This window comes from Haemaphysalis longicornis, unplaced genomic scaffold (assembly GCF_048455015.1).
Source record: "Haemaphysalis longicornis isolate Haplotype H1 unplaced genomic scaffold, Haemaphysalis longicornis Haplotype H1 scaffold_10, whole genome shotgun sequence".
NCBI lineage: Eukaryota > Metazoa > Arthropoda > Arachnida > Ixodida > Ixodidae > Haemaphysalis > Haemaphysalis longicornis.
In genome coordinates, this window is record NW_027526204.1 from 18,437,711 (window position 1) to 18,455,366 (window position 17,656).

A 17,656-nucleotide genomic window follows, 5' to 3' on the forward strand; every position below is an offset into this window, starting at 1 on the left:
CTACCCTAATGGGCTCCATCCTTATAGTATACAGAAACTAGATCGTAATCGTAATACTCAGCCACAATAAAGGTGTGGCCTTGAAAGCGCACTACAAAAAATAGCTTCGGGCTACACTCAAGGATGACTGAATCCTGAAAGTGACGCTGAAGCGACGTTTCCACTTCCTGGACATCAGTTTTGTAAACGATAAGTAAAAGAAGCGTGTTGGCACACCTCTCAGAGGCACAGGCTTTAAAGACAGATTTCTAACTGAAGACGTAGACGAAAACATGGGATAAAGTATGAAAAGGGTTTTGCAAAGATATGGCTACGAGATACGAAAAAGCCGACACAAACGCCTTTGTTTAAGAAAGAGCCCCACGTTGATAAGATACTTTGAAAGATTAGACTTTTTTCAACTGACCTGTGAAGAGAGAAACGTTTACACTCAGATGGAGCGGCAGGCGCGCAGTGCGTCCATCTCTTTCTTATCATCCCAATACTTTCTCAGCGAATTACTTTGCTGGGCAGAAACAATGTCTAAAACTGACTGGGTTGTTTGTTTCAATTCCAACGACTCATAATAGGAAATTGTGTCAGGCCTAAATAATTCGGCTTAGTGAGGAAAAAAAGACAGTACTCCTTTTGTTGCTTGCGCTAATATATCTTGCTTTGCGTATAGAAAGAGGAAGTAAGAAACAGGGCTCTAATAAAACCTTTATTAATAGCATACAGTCCCTTGTTTAGAACTTGTTCCTGGGTCAGTTGGTTCATCTTGGTTCTCTGTTGCCCACAAACATCGAAAGCGTAACCTTTTTTTCCGGACCGAGGCATTTCTAAACCACCTAGTCATAATTTCTTCTTCTCAGCACTCGCCCGGGGCACTCCATACTAACGAACTACGGAAAAACTTCAAACTTGAGGTTGAGCTTGTCGTCGGTAATAAAGCCAGCTTTTTCCAACTCGCTGACCAGAATTTTTCTTTCAAATACCACACTTCTGTTCTTAGGTCCTGTAGGCATGTGCAATCCTGGCACATTGTGCATCCCAGTGTCCAAGGAAATCGACAATGTCTTCTCGGCGTTCTCCGGGTGAACCACCTTCAGGCATATCTTTTTGGCCATCGGCCAAGTTAGCAGGTGGTCATACGCACCCTTGTGGACTTGAATCACAAAACGAAGGAACTGAACAGCATCCTTTGTCAATATTTCTACTCCTGGCAGGACGGCATACCCGTAGAAGTACTTCGTCTTCGCTGCGAAGACATTAGTCCTGCCTTCTTGGCTCGCCTTGCTTATGGTTTTTGTCCAGGCATTAATGCTCCATTTTAACGGCTTCGACGCCCTGTGCGTGTTTTCTAGTATGGCATTGCAGGCTGTCACCAAAAGGCAGAGCTTTTCGTGAACTTCTGCCCTGAAGTGGTTCAAGTCTTGTGCACTCGCCGGTCTGGACTCTATGGCCCTGCACCCCGTCTCATCTTCGCCATCCTTTTTTCCCGGTTTTCGTTCAGGTTCCGGGCCGAACAGCAGAGCTTTTGTTTGGCTGGTTATATTCATATACGCCGGTTCTTCGTCGTCATCACCTGTGCTGCACCTCCACCATGTTTTAAGCTCTTTCATCTCTTCCTTCTGCTGTTGCAGGGCTTGTTGTATTGTAGTTCCTATTTCGCTCAGCTGCATGGCTGCCTCCTGTATTTTGGATAAAGCTGCCGAGCTAACTCTGCGGTTTTCTTTTACCATCTCGTCCAAACAGCGCAGTGAATCCGCAGCAATACCTTCGCTGGCTGTCCCAGCCCTTGAGCTTTCCTTGTCCTTAAGCAAAGCCTCCACTTTTTCTTGCAAGTAGACGTGCAGAGAAGATATCCTGTGTTCCACTTGCCCGAACATCTCCATCGCCTGAGAGGCATCAGAATCGGTATTTTTATTGGCAGCACGTTTGCCATCCATCGGGCTGCCACACTTACTAGAGCCTAAGTGCTTGATGACATCCTTGTGAGGAATTTGTTCGTGGCAGCGCAAGCAGGAAACCGTGTGATGATTACAGTGGTTATCAAAGTGCTCCAGGATTTCCGACACCGATCCCACAGCGTCACAACCCCTCTGTGCGTTCCAGCATTGAACCTGCGCAGACCAATAAAACTCAATTAACCATTTTTGGCCCTTTAGTAGTAAACACTTCTCCGAATTCGCTGCAGTGGCTGCAAAAAAAAATAAGAGGGGACAGCAAAACTTGTGCCGAGTTTATCGGAATTTTGGTAGTTTTGTATAGCAATAACTTTTTATTTAACTTTATTTTGCCAACTAAACCTAGAAAAGGAGGCAAAACAACTTCATTGCATAGTAATGCATTATTGTACTCTCCTCTTCAGTAACCACACAGGAGCTTAAAGTTGGGCCTCAACTACTTGTGCCCCTATATTACAGAGAACGAACCTTCCTCTCCCGCATAGATTTATCAGCCCCGGTTTATTATACCGCAGTAAGCTTGCAATATCGGGAGAGACCCTTCATCGTGCAGTTTGTAGAGAAAGGCTGACGACACTGTTATCGCAAAAACAGATGGTTCAGAACGGGTGCTCCGCTCACACCACGCATCCTCATCGCCGGTGCGGTGGCTAGACTGACAAATGTTCCAAGAACCCATAATATAGACCTTTTAACATAGTAACCTCCCCCAAAAAAAACGTGTTCGGGAAAGATTATTCACTACATCAAGTGGTAATAGTAATCGTTATTAGTGGTGCTTTTTGAAAACAGGTAAAAATACGTGCATTCCGTTGCAAGCTCCGAAGCTGGATGAGTCGTGTAAACAAGGGGGACTGCAGTCCTTTCAAAAGGTTGCGCTTCACTGAAGCCCAGAATGCCCCACCTAGTTCTGGCAGGTCCATTGCAGTGACTCACCTCAGCAATATTGGCGCTCCCCTATCCAGCTACTTTTCTGACATTGTAAATTTCGAATAGATCAACTGTCTTTTATATGTTAATCCAGGCTTGCTGAGCAGTGAAACTGTTGAGAACGCAATCAACAGTTTCTTAAACTTCGGGCCAACACTGCCCTAAAGAGAAATTTCGCTGCCAAATAGGCCGCTCTTTTAGTCCCACATCTGTTTGGTAAGGCAGTCGACATGTTGTTTTCATTTGGAACAACACATGCTTGTGACAGGCATTGCCGGCGCCGGCCTATCTAAAAATATCCCGGCCCATCTCCACAAACGTAAAACTTGGGGAAGGGCAAAGCATGCCGTGTATCAGTGTATTCAATAAATTGAAAGATTTAAGTCTCGGTATTGCCACACGTTGCGTGTTGATTCGGCACCGGAGAAGCGCCGGTGGGAGGAGCAATCACAGCGCTTGCTGAGGTGGCGCTCTCTATTGCGTTGAACCGGACTTCAAGCAATTTGCATGCCCCACCTACCCCAGTTTGGGGTGGTGGCAGGGGTCAACGCGAGCACAGTGCAATGCGTGTGAAGAGATAATTTATTATAAAGCCACATATCAGCGAGCAGCGGCTAGTGGTAACAGCGCTGCCCTAAAAACAGAAAAAAACCAAATCAGTTTTCAAGTTTTCCGGGCACTGAACACTTTCTACAGCTAATGTCTGTGGTTGTAACACATGGAGGCCCCGGCATAAGTTAAATATGCCTTGCTCCTAACTCCCCCCCCCCACCCCCCCCCCCCCCAGATCAGGCCTAGCGTCGAGAGACGGTGGGTAATTGAGTGTAACACCAAGTACAGCCCGTCTACAAACAGTTTCTGCCTGTGCATGCTGATTGCTGAAGCGGACAGGGAGCGTTGCACAAATCTTCAAATAGTGTTAGTTTATCTTGAACCGGTTTTATCCCTTATACACTTTTAGTACGGGTTACGTTGTAGCGGGAGGCGCTAGAAAACGAGTGTCCTGGCGTTTAAAGGGTTCATGAAGACAAAATACAACTTTGGTTAATTTGAAAGAGTTATGCTTCAGTACATCATTCAGTTCCATTCCGGCCACGAAAGACGTTTTTTAACCGATAAAAACGCAAGAAATACATAAGAACTTTCAAATTTCGCGCCACAGTGACGTGTTATCGGCACGAGTGACGTCATACGGGCCATCAGTAAAAACATAATTTTCAGTGTCTTCACTGCGGGTTAGCATTCAAGTGATTCGATCAAACGGAACTAACGGCCCCACTACAATCGTCCAGTCATGTGGCCTTGGGATTGATCAGTTCGGCCGCCGTCAATCGCCCAAACAAGAATCTGTGACGTCACAGAAAAGTTGCTGGAAACTGGCTAGCGAGTCACCACTCCTCCACGCGTTTTCTTTAATATCTCCGTTATTTTTCCGAAGCTTCCGATGAAATCGGTGTCATTGTTACCACGACAGAGCAGTCTTTCTGATGAACCAAACTATTATTTTGTCTTCATGGCTCCTTTAAGTACCGTCACCACATGAGACGCCGACAGCCCGAGCTCCTAGGGGGCTTCGCTTCTAAAAAACTACGCAAGAACTGCCCTGGGAGTTATTACCTAAACAACGCACAAGCATTCCCTTAAGTTGTCCTGTACGTTCCGCGGAAGTGAAGTGACCCTCGGGTTTTCATCGAGTTGAAGCGCTCTGTTTGCGACACGAGTTGAAACTCCTGCACCTAGCATTAGCTATTACATATACGAGAAGGGCATTTCAGAAATGAGGCACTGAATAGTCTCGTTCAACGCGGTGGGTACGTGAGAGGCGGCGGGCAGCGGCTTCAGTTTTCAAAGCGAAGCTTTATACGGTTAGGTCAAAGGAAAATCCGCCGGCCCTCTATACGCCGAAAAAAATCCAGGCATATTGATAAGGACGCGCGAGAAAGAAAATAGGTTGAAGATGAGTTCGAAGAAAGGGAAAATGGATAAGCTAGGTTCATCCCTATGGCGACAGAGCCTGCGCACAGCGAGCTACAGTGTCAAACAAAGATCAACCGATAACTGCGGGAAAAGGCGGCGTCAAACTGGCGATGGCAAAGACCGGCCGCACATCACTTGGAAACGGGATGGCCACGCTTCCTACGTAGTCATGAGGCGCAGGCATCTTGCAATCATCGACTTCGCGAGCACGAACGGGAACAGAAGAAAATAAGGCTAACAGGCAACACATCAAGAAAAAGACTTCGAAAAATCACATGGGGTAACACTTGGATAAACACCGCACGTTACAGCTGCCCTAGTTAAACATCTGTACGGTGTTCATGGGCATTTTTTGTGAGGAGGAGCGTCGAATTTCACCGTCACGCGGGGGACCATTGCATGCGCAGCCCAGCAGAAAGCGAGCGGTATATACCTTGACATAGCGCGTCTAAGTGGTTCGACTGCGCTTTTGTAACGTTGGACCGAAACCGGGATTTGTCGCAGACTTTACATGACACCTTGAATTCGCTTTCGGGGTACCTTTATCTAGAGTACTAACCGCTAGGGTGCTTCAGTAAATTTTTACCATGAAGGGGGGCAGTGCGCTGGGCACGATGCTATTATGCGCCTTTGTCGTGTTTTTCCTTGAACTTGTTCCTCGCACAACTGAGTTATTCCTTCTGGGCTACGTTCGGTTCGCTATTGCCCGCTGGTGTATCTTGTGCCTGGCCATCATTCAAGTGTGCTCTTTATATGATCCCTACCACTTGAGGTATCACGCACTTGTATTTCTTGTGGGTTTTTTTTCTGTTGTGACTTTCCCTGCAGCCTCGTCGTCTGGCCGCGTTAAAATACAGCCGTTGTTTGCTAGAGAAAAGTGTTGGTCTGTATTTTGTAGTAGCTGAGACACTTTGTACCTCTTTGATTCATTCATTGTGGGGTTCAACACGCCGCAGCTACACCTGCGTTATGATGCGCGCCGTATAGTTGAGGGCTCCGGAATAATTTTGACCACCTGGGGATCTTTAACATACGTCGAAATCTTGTAACAGGAGTTTTCGCTTCTCGCCTCCTCTAGAAAAACAGCCCCGCGGCTAGGATCCAGCCCGCTTGGTTGTTCTCAGCAGCAGAAAACCTTGATAATGATTTCCCTCCCAAGATGACACGTCCGGCGATACAAAGGGTTCGTTATTGTTTTTTGGGACCTAAAACGCATGCGACAAGCCTTGCATGGCTCGGAGACAAAGCTTTAACGCCGCTTTTCGCGGGTAACCAACCAAATCTAGAAAACGCCAGTCACAAGCTGCTCTTAGGATATATTACTTTCGAAATTTGTCTAGCCCTTTGAACTTCACTGCATTACAAGCGGTAGTTTGTTAGGTCTTTAAAACTACTGATTTACAGCTGCTAAAGTACGGCTAGGTCAACTGGTATACGCCCCAGGTTACCGAAAATTGCGCCACTAGCGACAGTTTGTCCACTGGTTCTTGGTAGGCCAAACTGGCAAAACAAAAAAAAAACAAAAAAAAACACGGATGCTGCTATGGCAACGCTTTTGTTGATGCGCGAGAAGGAAACGCCGTGTCGCTTATCGTCTGCTATGGGCTCAACAAGTGCGATGTATTTGCGTGGCCCAAGCCTGAACAAACACAGCTCGCATTTTCCTTTTCAGGTTGTGTTGCTGCTGCAGATCTGGTTTCGACAGCTTTCAGTTGCTAATTTCCTTGGACTCTCAGCACGTGGACAATACATTTGTTTGAAAATCTTGCTTAGTTCAATACACGCGAGACTTAGTTCAATACACGCAAGACAGCACGCCCCGCAGTGAGCGTAACAATTTTGCTTAGGAAAGAAAAAGGAGTAGGCGAGAAATGTGGTTTATTCACTGAGTTTATTAACAACGTGTCGCAAGCGAGGTTCCATACATGCCACAATAACACAGAGCTGTGCATGTCGTATAGTATGTACAAATCTCCGCATTCCGTGTCGGTTACACAAAGCAACGCCGCCTAACGCTAAGGCGTCGGCCGCTTTCCAATGGTAACGGTAGGGACGCTTAGTTCAGGCACTCATCCGCTATGTGAGGCGCGCCGGTGGACGTTCCGCCTTATTTCTCTGCTCGCGCGTAGCGAACGCTGCACCCACTTCTACGACGTGTGACTGTCAGCTTGCTTGTTGGATTTCAAGAGCCTTTTCGCTCATGACTTAGCCGTGACGGGGCGCTAGGTTTGGGGAGCACTGCGGATCTCGTACAGTGTGTCACTCGCATTATACCGTCTGCATTTTTCAAAAGATGACTGACGGAAGACGAACTGAAATAGTGTAAGAACATATTAATTGTCTGGTAGACAAATAGCAAATTGAAAAATGATGTTGTCTTATTGCACAGCCATTATGTTTTTATATATTTTCTCTCTGGAGAATTTAGTGAAAAAAAAATGCCTGCACATGTTTTTGTTCAAGCGCTGACTTCTCCCATTACTTTACAAAAAATATCGCGTGCTTGCAAATTCCAGGAGATTATAGAAAACGAAAGGATACGCAGTTGAGGGCCCAGACACGCTCTCCGGACGCTTCTGCAGCACAGTCCTCCATTTGAAACTGCGCACCGATGCACAGTGAGATAAGCGTGGACAAAACGGGGCCGCAATGCTGAGGGGACGGAGGGGGATGCCCCACTCAGAAAATTTCGGGGCCCGTGATCCAAGTGGGTAAGCGCGCAAAGTAGCAGCACAAGTGGTTTTGCGTCCGCCGTGGAAAAGGCGGTTTTATCAGCGACAGACCAAGATAAATAGGCATGGTAAAAATCAAGAAAGCGTAGGGGCGCCGCCTAGGTAACGCTAGACAAACTGTCACCTATTTGGCATAGTTTTCGAGAAGCCGCGCTGGCTGGCGGACGTGAAAGCAAACAGTAAGGCTACGGAGCGGAAAAGGGTAAGAGAAAGCAGCAGGAGAGTGGCTGTTTGGTCATTTTTCGCTCACGCGTTAGGCAATGTTTATACAGGTGACGTTGCACAAATATAAGGCGTCTTCGTACAATTCATCGTGTCAGAAAATTGCTGCAGAGGTGACTACGCTTGTTTGCTGTACACAATACCAGTCTACAGAAGCGGTGTTTTATAAAAAGACGCCTTCGTGGATAATAAAATGATTATGAAGTGAGATGACCAGCACGTTTCGCCACCATTAACAACCACTCCATACTCATATACTTGTACACTGGCTAGCCCCCCAAAAAACATTATATAGCTAACGAATCTTCTGCGTATCATACATACGTCACACCTAGAAACTGGAATAAATACCTCCATGGATATAAAAAAAGACGTAAAAGCGAAACAAGTATTCACAGTTCAAACAAGGTACAAAAATGTGTCATAGCACAGGTTAAAAAGCGAAGCGCCGCTCGGCCGTCGCACATGCAGGTAACTCGAAGTTTCCGTAACACGGAATGCAAGTGGTCGGCTGCCAGGTAAATAATTGTTGCAGCTTCTTTCGTGTTAATAAACACTCAAATGTGGTAATGTCGGTATAAGAAACTGGTCGTCGGAACGCTCTAAACCCAAACCAGTTCGTTAAAGAAGCATTTAAGCACATTCGGCTAACACAATTTCCAAGCTTTTCTCTGGTGGAAAAAAATGGAGAGCAAGAGTGCACCGAACAGATACCGAAGCGAAAATTCCGTCTGACGGTCCACTGGCATCAATCGGCTCATGAGATATTGTCGACAAGTCGCTTCATATGCTTACAAAATACTGACAAATGCGCTGTACCAAACAAAAATAAATTCAGCCTACAGCAAAAGCATAAGCTTTTTCGGTACGCCATATAGAATTTTTGATAAGAATAGCGCTTGCTTCTTCATAACTTTCACTGAATAAAAAGTGTGCTGATCCGCCCACCGCTGCGAAGCGGAAAACTTTCCTTGGGCTATTCCTTCCCGAGTCGACCAGGAGCCCCAGATACGTGGCCCTGGTGCAGCCCGGACGGGACTGGCCATTCAAGGTGTTCAGCGATGTCGCTTTACGTGCCCTGTAGACCCTCGGGTGGAAGACCAAAGCCTGCGCTTTTGACTCGGACAGCTGCAGGGCACGGCTTATCCGGAAGGCGGCGACCGCCCACAGCACCCCCTGGAGGCTCGCCTTTACCTTGGAGAGTAGCCTTGTTGGTCCATGTGCCCATATGGCAATGTCCTCAGCGTAGACTGCCATCCCCACTAGAAACGCAAGCCCAACCGGGATTCAGTCCTGGAGTGGAGGCAGGATGACGTTGAAGCGGAATGGGCTGAGCAAAATCCCCTGAGGAACCCCAGAGGTGACGTTTCGTGGGCTGCTGGTTGCTCGGCCCACCTTGACTCGAAGGATCCGGTTGGCCAGGAACGCCCTCACGTAACTCCGGAGGTGCCCCACAACGCCCATGCATGCCGTCCAGGGCCTCAGGATGGCCGTGTGGGGGACGGAGTCGAAGGCCGACTTCATATCCAGGAGGAGTAAGAAGGCCACCTCTTTGTCATGGCGGGCCTGCTCCAGCATAGACACCACATCCACCAGCGAGTCCGCCGTGCAGCAGGGGTGCCTGAAGCCACTTTGCTGCTTCTAGAAGACGCCACGACGATCAGCAATCCACTGAAGGCGGGACAGGGCCATGCTCCCCCCGTTTTATGGCCTTCTTGGCGCTGCGCATGACAGCTGACAGGAAATATGGCTCTGGGTCCTCCAGACACTTTGCAATCTCCTTGCGGTAGTTGTTCCAGTTGGTGACGGCGTAGACCCTCGTGTCTGCTCGCCTGCTGTCCCTCCTAGGGGTGACCAGGATGGGGTTGTGGTCCGGACCCCAGTTGCTGGTGGCAGTTTCTCAGGTGTAGGCACACCGCTTGGACACCAGGATAACGTCAATATGGGACAGCTGAACAGTGCCCGAGGGACGAGAGCGCGTGACGGTGGGGCTGCTTGTGTTGGCCACGAGCAGGCCGCAGGCTGTGCTAGCATCAAGCAGATTTCGTCTCCTACGGGTGGTGCGAGGGCTGCCCCAAGCTGGGTTGTGTGCGTTAAAACCTCCGCACACGACAACGTCCGGGCCCACGCCGGCCCGCACCCGCTCCACTGCTGTGGCATCCCAGGGCCGCCTTGGTCGGACGTAGACGCTGGCCCCAGTTGTGTCCGTGGACCCCATGCGCACTGTGATAGCGGCGCATTCCATAGGGCCATCCACGACCGAGGCCAGGTCGACTGGAGAACTGTTGAGCACAGCCCTGACGTAGACAGCTGCCTGGGACTTTCCTGGTTGGTGGCTGGCGTGTTGGCATGGATGGTTGGTGCAGGAGCCCAGGGTACAGCTGGTTGTGCTGGCGTGGCACACGTACCCCGGCAGCCGCAGGGAGCTGCCACAGACGTTGTTCTCCTGCAGCGCCAGCACATCATAGTGCTCCTTCAGCAGGTGTTCTGCCAATTCCGCATGGCGCGGCCCAAGGTGGCTGCAGTTCCACTGCAGGATGCGTGGCCGCTGGCCTGTCCTGCAGGGTCTTTCAGCCATGCTTGGGGGCTGGGGGGTTCCGGTGTGCCATGGAGGCAGTGGCCGCCAGGCGCGTGGGGTCTTCAACAGGCAAGCGACCCACGAGGCTGTGCGCCAGGGCCAGCAAAACGGGCACCAGCTGCTCTTGACCGGTGCGGCTGACGCCACGTGCAGCTGCCCCACCGCTGGCGGTGCGGGCGGCTGGGCAGGTGGGGGCCTGGCCAGCTGGCCTTGCTGCTGTTGGCTTCCCTGGGCAGCTGCTGGCTGTTGCAGCTGATGTCACTGAGTGGCAGGAGGCTGCTGCAGCTGGCGGCTGGCCTGCTGCTGGCTGGAGCATCGCCTGGCCATCACCACATAGCTTGGTCGCTGCTCAGTGCGGAGCCACGCTGCGGCCTTAGCTCGGGTCACTGGCTACGGTGTGCGTGTCATAGCTGTGGCCACCTTGCGCTCGTGCTGCCAGCGGGGGCAGCGGGGGTCGGTGACTGAGTGGGGGCCACTGCAGTTAGGGCAGCGTGCGGTAGAGGCAGGGCACTGCTGTGCGTTGTGGCCTCCACCGCAGCGAGCACACACCTGTTTGTCCCTGCAGCAGGCTGTCACGTGGTCTAGTCGACCACAGCATGCACACTGCGTGGGCTCCGGTACCGACATCCCCGCGCAGACAGCAGCAACTTGTACACAGCCACAAGCGGGGGATGGCAAGGGGCAGCAAACGTGAGCAGGATGGCCCCATCAGTCTTCCGCGCCACACCACTAACCGTCACCTCGCAGTCGATGTTGGCCTGGTTCTCCTGGACGGTGAGCTGAAGGTCCACACCAAAAACGAGGCCACGGCTGGTGCCTCGAATAGCTGGACGTCCGGCGCTAACAGCAATGCCAGCCACCCTCTGAGTGGCCAGGAGGGCAGTCACGCACTCGTCCGTCTCGGCGTCGGCAGCAACCACATTCGGTCGAGTATTCGCCCTCACTTGGGAGACTCCTGGAGTGGCGGCGAGCTCGCGGGCGATGGCCTCCCTCGATGACGAGAGGAAGGAGGCAGCTCGGCCCACCGGACGGAACAGGCAGGTGCCGGCGGCCGGCTGCGCGATCCGGAACCGCGTGGCCAGTTTCCTGGCCTTCCGCCGCTTTGCCTTGCACTGGTGGAGGGTCCACGAGTCCTCGAGTTTCTCGGGGAAGAGTTCCGAGGCCGAGGAGCCACACGAAGGGCCGCCGCAGGTCGCGATCTGTTCTTGTCCTGGGCGCCGCCATTTTGCGCGAGGACCGGACGGGAGGCAGCGGCGGTGGTGCGAGAGGCGGCACGGGCGCTCGGTGTCTCGCGACCAGACATGGCAAAATTACTTCTAAAAAGTAATTAAATTGCATTACTCATTACTTTAGTAGAATTTTCTAAAAAGTAATTTATTTACATTAAAAAATTACAGGTGGCCCAAAGTAATGACGTTACATTACTATTGCTTTCCAAAAAGTAATGAAATTACTTTAACACAACATTATCACTCATACACTACCAACTCATATACACTTTATTTACACTCATATACATATACCCTGTACTCTACAAAAAATATGTTTATACACCAACTGAAGTACAGTTTATTTACAGCGCTATACATTGATATGTTAGATATCTTGATTACATCTCAGAAGGAGCTGCGATTCAAAGTAGGCATCGGAAAGATGTCCCCGTTTGCACGACAGACTGTCTTTTGCCGTGCTAAAAACACGCTCAGCTTTTTCATTTTCCAGCGTGGGCGTCTGTCGTGAAATTGGAACTCTACTTGGTCAACTTTTTATGCCGTAAAAGAGACAGACAGGTTATCTTGGAGTCAAAAGTAATTTGGAAAGTAATGAGTAATTTCCATGAAATATGGCCTGATGTAATTTGTTACATTAGTTAATTACAAACACTCAAAAGTAATTCATTACATTGCTCATTACAAGAAGTCATTTAATTACTGTAATTTCATTACTGCCAAGTCTGCTCGTGGCCCCATAGGGAGAGGGTGCGGAAACCGGCGCAAGCACGCCCGGGCGAGCGGCGTAGTCGGCAGCCGTGTCGTTCGGCGGGAGAGGGGCAAGAAAGGCCGACGACGAGCCTTGTACGCTACCGCCTGCAGCGCCACACCAAGCAGGGGCGTGGGTAGCACCGTAGCAGCCGGCTCGTAGTGGATGCACTGTTGATTCGCCTCGGGGATGGCAGCGCTGGCTGGGTGAGACACACTCTTCGTGAGGTGGCTCTGCTGGCTCGTGCCCGCAACGGCTTCAACAGGCTGTACCTTGCGCGTGCGCCTGAGACGTGGTTTCATGTGCGGAGGGGAGCGAGGTTGTTTTGGCCAGCTGGAAATGTCCACGTCGCTGACGTCATCACACGTAACGCATGTACCATCCTCAGCCTTGCTGCAACTATCCCTCGTGCGCTTTCGTAGCTGCGTGAAATCCATTTCTTACTCAGAAACCTCTTCCTGGGTATTATGAGGGCTCGCAATGGCCATGGTCGTAGTTGAGGCGTTCAGAGACGCAGTCGCACCTACGATGGCATATTGAGAGGCCGGCGTCGGCTTGGGGGGTGATGCAAGTGCGTGGCAGGTAGCGGGTGGCTGTGGGTCAGCCACCAGTAGACTGTCACCACGGTGATAGGCCCGCAACAATGCCCCAAAAGGTAAGGAGAAAAGCAAAGGGATATTCCGAGAGGATACCCAGGCTGAGAGCCCAGATTGCAACTCAGTACTGTAGGATGGGTGTCCGGAGGATAGGCCGGAGGGGGTAGGCGAAAAGGAGGGGATAGGAGCGGGGACGCGCACACACTTTCGTCCCTTTGTGGTCTTTCAATTGGCAGTTGTAAGTCCAGGGCCATCCATGTCTGTATTTTTCTCTAGTGTAGCGTCTTAAACACTGGTTCCGACTTGAAAGACTATGAAACAACTGGCCCAGCTCTCTACCTTTCATTCAAGCCTGGGTCCCCCATGAAACACAGGAGGCTTTTGTTGCCTTCTGCGAAGTCGATGGTAGGGATCGATGTCCTCGGATGGTCCCTAGTTAGATTTACGCTACGGGTGAACGACCCGCTTTCAAAGTTTGACCCGGAGTATTATGTTTCACTTTATGCTATTTCTGCTCCAGAATTTTCCCTCCAATAACTGCTTATGGTTAAAAAATAGAGCTGATGTCTGAGACATGATCCTTCTTACAAGAAAGCTGCACGTGGAGAGATAAGGCTGAACAGTAGTTAATAACCAGGCCATTGAGGCTTTAGCGTGGCCGCCAGCATTGCCCGAGGTTGAAGAGAGTCCTGAACGCCATTCTGTTATTGAGAGAGCCGGATGGCATTGTCTATACTTGAACAGTGGAGCTCTTATGTTTAGTGGCAGTTCGTTGCAGAGGAAAGCCCGCACGGCAGCTTGGGAGTCAGTACAAAGGACAATGCTGTCTTACAGGTGCTCATGTTCCGTGATGTCTTGCTTTATGTTCAGCATTTCTGCTGTCGCCGCAGAGGGGACGTCGTGGTGATGCCTAACAACCCCGTTTCCTGAAGAATCTATGCTTCCAGTGAGTACTTTTCAAGCGTGAAAACTTATGTTGGCATGGTGAGAAAGGGGATGGGTGTGTTGCTGTATGCTGCTGGGTACATCTCGTTGTGCAGTTGTAGTGAATGATTCCATCCGACAAAAAAATATATTTTGCAACTACGAATATTATTTCGGTCTCAGTGGGCAGAGCTTCATTTTTCTCGACCCCAGGGAGTGGAAATTCAGCACTGAAGAAGAGCGTATGCCATAAATGAGTGGATAACAGAAAAGATCCGTTTATTGTCCGTGCCACACGTACACGAAAAATTACATGAGTGCTTAATTGCTTAGGTTAAAATCCCATTATTTCCCTGCTACACGCAAACTATAATGCTTTTCACTCTAATGTCATTTTGGTTTAAGGAGCTCCGCACAACTGATGAACCGTCACGAACGCCTTAAATCTGCCTACTCTCTAAATCGATGAGCACCAAATAAAACCAACGAAACTCTCAGCACTGGAGTGTTGACGCGGAAACGTAGCTGAACTTCGAAATGAGACTATTCTTTGTGCACTCTTGGTGGCGAAGGTTTCAACGCGACGACGTTGACTAAAGCAAAAGGCAAAACATCGTGTTACTCGTCGTTTTGAATTTTTTGGATTTGGCTACCGCTGGCAAACGACTACAGCTGCTGAAACCACTTTTACAAACACCTCACACCATTTTTAAGAAAGCACCATGTCTCATAACGTTTTAGTTCACAAAAAACATTTTTATCCCTTGTAAGACGTTTTTCTCAACGCTAAAGACTTCTAAAATACGAGTGAGTTTCTCTTCTTGACCATGATCACCATCATGCCTGACACATTTAATGCCTTTCCGTTTTCGCGTGTAGCACGGCCCCGCCCAATTATGTCATTCGGTATCTTAAGGCCTTAAGCACTTAATGTCATTTTTTGTAAGGTGGCACGGGTATTAGTGTGGGCGTGTTCGGGAACAAACATACCGCACAGACGGGCAGCGTTCCAGAGATTATTCTCGATTGGAACAGCGAAACTACGAGGCGAGCTTGTATTCAGTGGTGAGCTAATCGCATACCGCCCGAACACTTGTAGTTTGCTGGATAGAGGCTAAAGCAACCAGTTGGCAACTGGCCGGACGGCCGGAGGGAGATTAACGCTCAGCCAACCCTTGCTACGGCCGTGTGGACAGCGGGCTAGAGATCCGAAGCGCCGATCTCAAGGACGTAAGGGTTGAGATCGGCGCACGGCTGAGCAGTTGGGCGCGGGCGATAAAAAATTCGCACATCTCGACGAAGTGAATCATGAGTGGGCGAAGGACTGGGAATCGTTATAACCGTGAATTACCCGTGAGAGTGCTTAATGCTGCTAAAGCGATTTCCAATCCAATCCAATACAATTCAATTCAATCCAATCCAATCCAAATCCAATTCAGTCCAATCCAATCCAAATATAATCTAATCCAACCCAATCCAATGCTCCTCGTGCACGCACAGCATGTATCTCCAGGAGCCCCCTGTCTCTCTCTCTCCCTCCCTCCCTCTCCCTCTGTCTGTCTCACTCTCCCTCTGACCTTTTGGGAACCTTTTATTTCGCTCTTGTTAACCTTTTGTGAACGCTTTCTTCACAGATGTTTCGATCTACACGGTGCTGTGCCGTGAGCACGGACGCCGGACGCCGGAGAAGCCTTCCAAGCCTTCCGTACGCCGACGGACAAGCCTCGGCCTTAAGGTGCTTCGCCCCTGAAACGCCTGTGTGTACAATATTTCGGCGCACATTAAAGATCCCCGGGCGGACAAAATTAATCCGGAGCCCTTCACTACGGCGCGCCTCATCGCCTGTGTAGCATCGGCGTGTTAAACCCTACAATCTATCTATGCCTTTGTTTTTCCTCATATAGCTACCAGTCAAATGAATACCACTATCAGCAACACAGACCTGAAGACAAGAAGTAATAACGTACTGATGAAGGTAATAACGCCTTTTGCTATCTGCGAATTGTTCTTTACGATAAGATTTATAATGCACGACAAAGCTTGGCAAAAACATGGGTGTCCCTTCGGCTTTACCTCTATTTGTTTTATAAATACATTTACGCGGGGCGCGCAATCCACGAACAGCAAACAATTGAAACAGAAGTTACTAACTTAGGACTTTGAGAAACGTTAGTACCACCTAACGGCATTTCAAAACATTGCGATATACACATGCAGGTTTAGAACGTAAGTTATTTGCACAAAGAAGTCACGAGGGTAGAGTGCTTGTATGGGTCTAAATTAACGTTTCAAGAATACAGGTGTAGAAAATGTTTCAAGAGTTAGAAAGGGCGTTTCATGTTGTTTTAATTGCACTGGGGTAAGTTGAAACACAGCCGATAAGTTCGCATCGTTGGTGTAGCCATCACTCATTTTTCACCTAAAATGGCACGACCAAACTCATAATTGACAACTCCGGAGGATAAAGGCAACGTTCGCAAATACAAAATTAGAAGCAGAAACTGGAATTCACAGATGAACACTACGGCGACCTACTCAAATATGTCCGCGTCGAGTCGGACAATCGAAAAAACATCTGCGCAGCTTGCTCTGAAACTAATCCACATCAGAAATAAGCCTTTAAGGGGAAAGAGAGACGTGACCAACCTTTCTGCTGAGCAGGTTCTCTCTGTCGAAGTTCGTCCATACAACGTCTTCACCTTCGAACTGTTCCTTTTCGACGGGGCAAGATTTCCGCCCATTCCCACAGGCATTGTAGCAAGGTGCACACAAAACGTGCCGGCAGGGTAGCAAGGCCGATTTGTTAGACACCAGGCCACAGGCACTGCACACTTTGTTTGAAGGAATTCCGTTCACAAAGCGGGTTGGCCGCCAATCCAAGCCGCTATTGAAGCCGAATACTGTGAACGTGTTCGCCGTACCCATGATCTAGACCGTGTACCGGGCGGCAAGGCTGTCTCCACACGAGTGTGGGGCCGATAGAAAGGGGCCTGTGATATCCAGGATAGATACAAAAGGCGCCTGCGATAAGTATTCGAAAAAGCAACGTGGCTATCTGTGCTTGTAACGCCGGCCGTGTACTTGGAGTTCAGTCGCATAGGATTGCTCTCGGCGGCAATCATTATTGCACCAATCAATCAATCAATCAATCAATCAATCATACTTTATTCCAGATTTTTGGACCCAGATTTGGTAACAAAAAACTGAAGGTGGCAAGAAAAAAATTACACCATCTTCCCACGTGGGAACCCTGAGGGGATGCAAAGCCTTGGAGTACTAGCGTGTTAACTGGTTGTTAGAATAAAGACACGTGTAGTAGCGTATGAAATGTCTTTATTTATCGAGCAGTGGGGAACGTTTTGCGGCTTCTCGTTCTCAAAGCGAGGAATCTGCTGTTCGACGCTGGCGTTTCGAAGCGTTGTCACGTTGCCGAACGCCATCTGGATCACCTACTCGCCGCTGGCGTTTCAAAGCGGCTTCTCGTTCTCGAAGCGAGGAATCGCTGCTCGACGCTGCCGTTTACGTTCGGCGTCGTGAGCTCTCCTCTGTGCAGCCTTGTATTCGGAGGCACGAGACGAGCCGAGCGGCGAGGAGGAGAGCGGCGTTATCACAGCTGGCGTCGAAAGAGGCACGCGGAAGAGAAGTGCGGCCGCCGGATGACGGAGGGTTGACTAAGAGATGTTTTGCATCTAAAAAGCAGTCCAAACGACCGATTGACAAGCCTAGCCACCCGTGAAACTCACAAGTCAGTGGCCCTGTACAACAAGCAGA

At 49.6% G+C, this 17,656-nt stretch overlaps 1 protein-coding gene across 3 annotated transcripts; it reads right to left on the bottom strand.

Annotated features, from left to right (window-relative positions):
- Nucleotides 1–625: 625 nt before the first annotated feature.
- LOC144158255 (RING finger protein 151-like) lies at nucleotides 626–16,840 on the bottom strand. Of its 3 annotated transcripts, XM_077689001.1 has the most exons (3): nucleotides 16,532–16,840; nucleotides 1,946–2,102; nucleotides 1,645–1,877 (listed from the first exon to the last, which is right to left on the bottom strand). In XM_077689001.1, the coding sequence occupies exons 1-3, from the start codon at nucleotides 16,808–16,810 to the stop codon at nucleotides 1,795–1,797; spliced, it is 519 nt and encodes a 172-aa protein (XP_077545127.1). In that variant the 5' UTR covers nucleotides 16,811–16,840; the 3' UTR covers nucleotides 1,645–1,794. The 3 variants fall into 3 exon arrangements, with proteins under 3 accessions (XP_077545125.1, XP_077545126.1, XP_077545127.1); XM_077688999.1 differs by having other exon boundaries at nucleotides 626–2,102; XM_077689000.1 differs by lacking the exon at nucleotides 16,532–16,840 and having other exon boundaries at nucleotides 626–1,877; nucleotides 1,946–2,046.
- Between the last annotated feature and the right edge of the window lie 816 nt (nucleotides 16,841–17,656).

Bases quoted from the DNA above. Each gene is read 5' to 3' on its own strand.
- LOC144158255 (XM_077688999.1), bottom strand. From the start codon at position 16,810: ATGGGTACGGCGAACACGTTCACAGTATTCGGCTTCAATAGCGGCTTG. The intron at 2,103-16,531 runs GTTGGTCACGTC...TGGTCTGCGCAG, and splicing joins AGAACCTGCTCAGCAGAAAG to GTTCAATGCTGGAACGCACA.